General features: G+C 46.3%; 1 protein-coding gene across 1 annotated transcript in view; it reads right to left on the reverse strand.

Annotated features, from left to right (window-relative positions):
• Positions 1-2,873: 2,873 nt before the first annotated feature.
• Positions 2,874-7,146, reverse strand: part of NPAS2 (neuronal PAS domain protein 2) — a 53,559-nt gene continuing 49,286 nt past the window's right edge. The window contains exons 18-21 of the mRNA XM_009638984.2: positions 6,786-7,141; positions 6,507-6,599; positions 4,667-4,853; positions 2,874-3,469 (exon numbers count right to left, since the gene is read on the reverse strand). Of these exons, the coding sequence (XP_009637279.1) occupies positions 3,281-3,469; positions 4,667-4,853; positions 6,507-6,599; positions 6,786-7,141 (825 nt within the window). The 3' untranslated portion in view covers positions 2,874-3,280. The remainder of the gene's footprint in view (positions 3,470-4,666; positions 4,854-6,506; positions 6,600-6,785; positions 7,142-7,146) is intronic.

Consider the following 7,146-nt stretch of genomic DNA (forward strand, 5'->3'; position numbering starts at 1 on the left):
AGGAGCCAAGCTGAGCGGTGGTGGTGGAAGGAGATGGATCTCGGCTGTGATGAGCAAGAACAACAGCCCGGCCCGAGGAAGAGGACGTGGCGTCGCATCGTGCGTGCGACGGGGCAACAAGCGGGGTAATCCAAAACCAGGAGGAGCGTACAGGGGGGGAAGCGAGACAGAGGATGAAAAACCAGGTGTTGGCGTAAATCTGTTCTTGCGAGTGCTTTGTGGCTTTCCAAGCGATATAATAAGCCGGTTTATTTTGGAAGGCGACCCCACCCTATTTACGGCTGTTAACGACTTAACAGCACTGCTGGTTTTGGAAAGATAAGTGTTCGCTGGGAGGCTGAGCTTGGTTTGGACATACCCGCTGGCAACTGGGAGAACGTGGGGGTATTGTAACCATCCCCGAGAGTGAAACAAATTCTTAAAGGGGTTTTCTCTTCCTGTGACTTCCATCATAGCGGATGAGATCCATCAAGTGAGCGCTGCTTCCATGGGTATTTCCCCTGAGGTGCTCGCGTTCCTTCATTGCCTCCTTCCTGCGTGAACTTTTTGGCCTGCAAACGGGCAAATTTCCCCTCCCCTTTCCCAGAATAAGCCCTGACAGGGCTGGGTGGCATTTATGAAGTTAGCCTCTAACTTAGCCGACTGGCCTTCGCTAAGGTTTGGCTGTAGTTAATGGAAAGAAAGAGGTTCCTTCAGGCATGAAAGCACCTTAGGGTTTAGCTCTTTAATGTTCATCTGGTGGGGTCACCGTTGCTCCACTGAATCCAAGAGTTTAAAAAGATGAGCAGGCTAACTCAAGACTGGTACCTAAAGCTAGCAGTAAAAACACTTTTCTTGGCAGACCAGATCTGATCTTCGGAGAGCAGATACTTGATCCCCTCATCTTCCTTCAATGAAGTAAAACAAAGGGATCATTTGGACTGAAACACACGTGCACCAACCAATCCTACCAGCCAGTCTTGCTGTGGAAGCAGCAGGGTTGTTTTGCCAGTAGGTTTTCTGCAGGAGATTTTTAGCTTTTTTAGAAGGAGTTCCCAGAACTCTGGGCAGAGGAACCTTTTTTATGTTTCTGGAAGTTTACTTTCAGCCTTTCCAGCCCAACTATCTCCATTGTTCCTCTATGGCATAGAAACCAGAGCTGAACATGTAGGCCCTGGTGACATGATGGCAATGGCACGTGTTGGGTTTAATGGCAGTGTTAGGTTAACAGTTGGACTTGATAATCGTAAAGGTCTTTTCCAACATAAACAATTCTACAATTCTATGATCCTTGGTACTGAAGGGCGGGAAGGGCAGCTCGGTCTGCTGGCTCCTGAAGCTAACGCTGGCTCCTGAAGCTGCAACCTGCCCTGAGGGCCATCCCCTTTCAGTCTTGCCACGGTGAATGCAGACATTGCTATGCTCAGCCATCCACCTCGTTCTGTGTTGGAGGTTGCTGCTTCTGCAGCAGAGTCAGCAGGGGGAAAGCAGACCTGTACCTTGGCTGCTCTCTCCTGTAGTCAGTTTGAATTTACTGTGAAAAAGAGCCCGCACAAGGATGCCAAAGTGGAAACTAGACTGTCTACAGTGTGGGCAGGGTAGCAATTCTGGCAGAGATGTATCACAAAACTCAGGACAGCAATGTCTTAAAACACTGAAGCCAGACATGGGTCAAAGCCCTGGTGCGTGCTGGGTCAAACCATTCTTTAAACCATCTGCTTTGTCCTAATCTAAAACTGGTTGGTTGGAAGTACAGAGGTGCCTGAGGTCTTTAAAGTTTTAAAGGCACTTAAAAGGAGCTGCCTTGGCTGGCAGCTGATAGAACTCCCTGAGCTATCCTTCTCTTCTCTGCCATGACAAAGATCCTTGTAGGATAATCCTTGGTTTTGCTAACTGGGTGCCAAATACCCAAACACCTTGCCAGGCTACAGTTAGTATCAACAATCTCAAGTGAATCACATAGTTGAACAGCCACAGGAAAATGTGTGCAAGTCCTGCAATAAAGCCTTTTGGCTATTTTATTTTATTCTACAAATAAAGACAACTGTCCATCATTAAATGGAAAAAAATAATAGTTTGAGTTGTATATAGCATGAAACAGTAGTTGCCTTCACAAAAACATTTCTAATTCATTAGTTTATTACAAAATATCCACTCACAAAAAAGCACAAGCACAACCTTTATACTTGTGAAATGAGTTGATATTTCATATACAAAATAATTTCCACATAATTCCATATAATTTTATTTTATATAGAAATAGGTCATTATTACAACAGCTGTACAATACACTACTTTTTATTTAATAATTACATAAAATCTTTCTTAGAAACATATCAACAGAAAACATACAAAAAAAGCGAAAAGTGCATTTCTTTTTTTTCCCCCCAAAGGAAAATTCAATCCTAAATGTTATAATGAAAGAGATATGTCATAGTCTGCAGCATCCCGAGTCAGTGGGCCAAAACACAGTGCATATTTCTCAGAGACTTGCAGTGGGTGAGTTATTTAGGTTGCAGAAGGATGCGTGTTTTGCTACTGGGGAGTTACATGGTTGTGCCTACCATTTTGAGTCCTCTGTTGCAATCACAATTGGTATAGAAAAGAGTCCAGTGTGGGTTGTGGGGGTTTTTTGTTTGTTTTTTAGTAATGAAGAACAGTTAGGGTAAGCTGCATAATACTTTTCAGATTCTAAATCAAGGGTTATGAGCTGTAGACCATCTTCACCAATGACTGGGCTTTCTCCTCCATCGGATGTGCTAATTTGGCCACAAGAATAAGGAAACAAACTTCTCTTTACAGAAAGTGCCTAGGTTTTGTCCTCTGTGCAGTTGTGCAAAATAATAACAATAATCATAATAAAAATAATCTCTTGTTCTCTCCTCAATAGACCTTTGATGCAGTGCTTTTCATACACAAAAGAAGAACTGAAACAGTGAAGGCCAAGTACCTCATGAGTCTGTCGACAGTCTTTTGGAATTGCCAGATAGCTTTCAGAGTGACACGCCAAGACTGAATGCCTCCTCCTGTGCACCCACTGGTGATGGAGGCTGCACAGGATAGTGTTCCTTTTTATTTTGCTCTGTCAGCACATACTGTGCTCACGAGACAGCACAGACTGAACCCAGCACGCCGTAAATGCACTGCCTGTGGCAGTCTGCACTCTGTGGCGTACTTCTGTCGTAGAGCTTTGAAAGAAGTGCTTGTGCAAAAGCCAGAACAGTAAGTACAAAGTCGTTCTCTTCTGCCCCATCTGCCCATTGGTTAAAGCTAATCGTGCATTGATTGTGCTGGTGGGACTCTATCGCAGTGGCTGTGGTAAATTTGATGATTCTGATAAGCTATTGCTTCTTCTTGATGTTAGTTGCTGCTGCTGCTGCTGCTGCTGCTGCTGTGTCTGAAGATACCCCATATTTCCTTGCTGTGGCGAGTAAGATGGCAGGAGCAAAGAGTCAGGTTGCTCGTTGTGCAAAGAACTTGGTGTTTGCACCTACAGATAAAATAAAATTCATCGTGGTGTTTGAGGCTTTCACACGTTAAAGCTCTTCATCCTCAATGTACAGGGTGCTTAAAAATAGCACGAGTTTGCTGGTTTTTATTTCTGGGGATGTTTGGCATGGGGTTACCTACCTAATGCTAGAAGGAATGGACATAAATTGCAACAAAGCACGTTGCAGTTGGGCATTGAGAAAGGTTTTCTAATAGGAATGTGCTGCCTAGGATTTGCAGGTTATCCTGAAAGGCCTGTTTAGGAACAGGGCGGGCGAACGTGTCAGCAGTGACACAGATGGATGGTAGAAATGAAACAGAAATGAAAACGGGGGATCCTAGTGTACCTCATGCTGTCCCTTCTAGCCCTTCCTTTTTGTGCATCTACAGTAGGGTGTGACCTTGCAGTGGTGAAGTCAATGTGAATTCTGCAGATGCTTTTACTGGGAACGGTATCTGCCATAGTTTTTTCATTAATTCTCAGCTATGATAAGGATTTCATTTCAATAACAAGAGTTTAATCATTTGAGGTTGATGATACTCTTTCAACGATGCCAGTGGATATGTGATCAGGTTTTATAGACTCGGTTCAGCTCTTTTTGACTTAATATAGACACCTCATTTCCCGCCCCCCCCTTCCCCTTTACTTTAGTATGTGTTGAATTAGGTCAAAAAAATAAGTATTTTTACATCTTCAAATCACCTGGTTCTTCCAGGCAATGTGATCCAGTTTATCTCCTTTGCCTTGTGGAGTTGAGAAAATACGTTAATTTACTGAAGGGATCCAGATATCTGATCCAGATCTCATTTTGTGTCAATGCTGGTAATTAAAAACCATCTTTTGACTTGTAAACTAAGCGAATTTTATACTGCATAAAGAGTACAGAATAAATCCTAAAGCAGCAATTTTCTCCATCTGGAAGCACACTTTAGATATATCCAGGATAATCTGATTATGTTTCCAACGCGCAGAATTAGTAATTTCTTTTTAAATATTCTGACTGTTCTCGCTGCTCCCTTGCTATACTAGAAGGATACACGACACTCTATCAGTGCCTTGAGCACTTCGGTATCCCTAAAAGCGCCGTTCCTGCCATGATCAGGCTCCCGCTGAAACCCGGGGCCCTGTTGGCACAGCCCATTCACCTTATTACTCTGTGTGTGCATTTTATACATCGTCTTCTTTGTCCTACCCTACCTGCAGGTAGCGTTGTTGCTGATGCGGTTGGTGCTGGAGTTGCATAGGTGGCAGAGAGGATGGCTGGGAAGGAGGTGTAGTGGCGAACCCTTGGTTTAACACTGCTTGTCCCATCAGTACGATCGGAGAGCTGCTGCTGGAAGTCTGCACTTCCAGGCTTTGAAACATTTGTTGGGTTTGAGAATACCTGTGGAAGAAAGAAGAAAAACAATCAAGAACAACCTGTTGGAAGCCAAGGCCTTCTCTTAGGATGGGGATGGAAGTCCCTAATCTCCATAAATAATTCCTAATAAAGGATTCCAGTGCATGGGACCTGCTAATAACGAACGACGGCACCGTTTGGCAGTACTGTTTTCCCTTACTCTCTGCATGAGCTGGACTTGGGAGGGCAGAATACATCTCACCTCAAAATCCAGACCACGTTTTAGATTCATTAAAGATTCTAGTTTATGCGTGTCTTCTCTTCAGCTACAGTGTTCACATCCCAGGCTCATTAAACCAAATGGCCTTTGATTCTGTATCAATATGCTGAGCTCTGAACTTGCAGCAAGAGAGGAGCAAATACTCCTCCCGTTCTGCTGCCTGTGCTCCCCTGCGGCAGCCCATGGGGTCGTAATCTCTTGCAGAGAGATGGCTAGGGCTGATTACTTCTTAAGCTGCTCGCGGACATTTTCCCAAGCGTGGTCAGCAGTTCCCATCGCTGTGAGCCCCATTGTAGGAACAGAAGAAGCCTCTAGAAGTCCTCCAGAGTGGGATGGGACAGAAACAAAATACTCTGCTCCTCTTGCCAGTCTGCTTTTGCATAGCAAAACTTAAATACGTGTTGTTTTGTGGAAGGCTGTGGGCAAAAACCACAATGGAACTATTGCCAGCCCAGCCTAATTCTGTTTATCCTGTAATGGGTGATGAGATCATAGTGTGGTGTGTGTTCACTCAACAGCTGTTCAACATTAGGGGTTAGTCAGAAATGCTACAGTTTGGGTACTTGTACTAGGATGTGAGCTCCTGAAAAGGATCCTGTGGATCAGGAAGTCTGTATGTACTGGGAAGTGTACCTTTGCAAATCATGCCTCTTTTATTTAGATGCTTCAAAGCAGATCTAAAATGCTGTACATTTAAAGTTGACAAATTTAACTCAAGTTAATCTTAAACAGCAATAGCAATGTTTAAAAAAAGTACTGAATACTTACATTCCTGAGGCAACATACAGCATTAATGATGTGCAAACAGTTGCCTAGTATTTTAGCAGTTCACAGTTAAGTACAGTGACAAAAAACAGGTAAGAAAGAAAAAAAGGGCATATTCTGACTGATGTTTTCTGCTTCCTGCATCCAAGTTTTGAGGAGGAAAATGACTGAGGTGGCTTGTTCAGCAGCGTTCCCAAGAGCCCTCAGGTGCAGGGGCCTGTTGGTTCTTTCAGTTCTGCTGGTGTAGATCGGGCACAACTCCACTGGCGTTACACCAGTGCCTCGCTGCCCTGAGAGCAGGGGCTTTCTTGGCACCGGTCATTTCAACCAGGCCAGTGCTGACTTTCTCTCTCACATTTTACCTTGGTGGGTCAGAATTTCCAGCTGTGAAGCAAGCATCACGTGGGGGAGAACACTCCCCTCCCCCCCCCCCCCCAGCCTCGGCTTGTTAAAACACCACTGGCACATTGTGTTTCTCTCTGTCATCCTTCCTGATGTGACCAGGCAGGGTAAGGCTGACCCTGACGCTGGAAGGCAGGCTCGGCACAGCGACACATTCCTGATATAATTTATAACTACTGCGTCATCTTACTAAAGAAGGCTATTTCCCCTCAAAAGCAACCTTGATGTTTTATCTTTGACGAGTCACATACTTGGCCTGGGATCCCGCCATGCTGAGGTCTGAAGGGTGTCTTGCATTACAGGACCCAGGCATCATGGGCTGAATAGGCTGGCTGAGCAACAGCCTGGCGCGTGGGAAAAAGAAAAAGCGACACTGCTGTAAGAGAAGGACCGCACAAACCCCGCATTTTGTAAACAGAGATGGGATGCTTTTCCGGGGCACCGCAGAGGGCTGAGTGCCAGGAGCCCTAAACTCGAGGGCTGAGTGCCAGGAGCCCTAAACTCGAGGGCTGAGCGCGAGGAGCCCTAACCGCGGCTGCGGGCTGTGGCAGGCGCATCCTGGGCGCTGCGGGGCGGAGATGGGGGCAGCGGGCGCCCTCGCTGGCAACCCGGGGGTGCCTTGCTGGGAGGCTGGGCGCTGGGATTGCAGGAGAGCGAAAATTCCTTTTGCTCCTGCCTGTGGGAATGGCTCGTATTTGAGCTTTCCGATTTTTGGTTCCCGCGTCTGGCTGGATGCCAAGGTCTCCTCCACCGCCCGCCCAGGGGAGCCCCGAGACAGGGAAGGAAGCGGGGAGACATCCCACCACCCGGGGGCTGGGAGGCCGGAGGAGGCGCGGCAGACGCCGAATCCCCACCGGGCGCAGCTGGGGCTCTCCGGCGGCAGGGGCTGGG

The sequence above is a fragment of the Egretta garzetta genome, unplaced genomic scaffold, assembly GCF_000687185.1.
Source record: "Egretta garzetta isolate BGI_Z169 unplaced genomic scaffold, ASM68718v1 scaffold5, whole genome shotgun sequence".
In the NCBI taxonomy this organism is placed as follows: domain Eukaryota; kingdom Metazoa; phylum Chordata; class Aves; order Pelecaniformes; family Ardeidae; genus Egretta; species Egretta garzetta.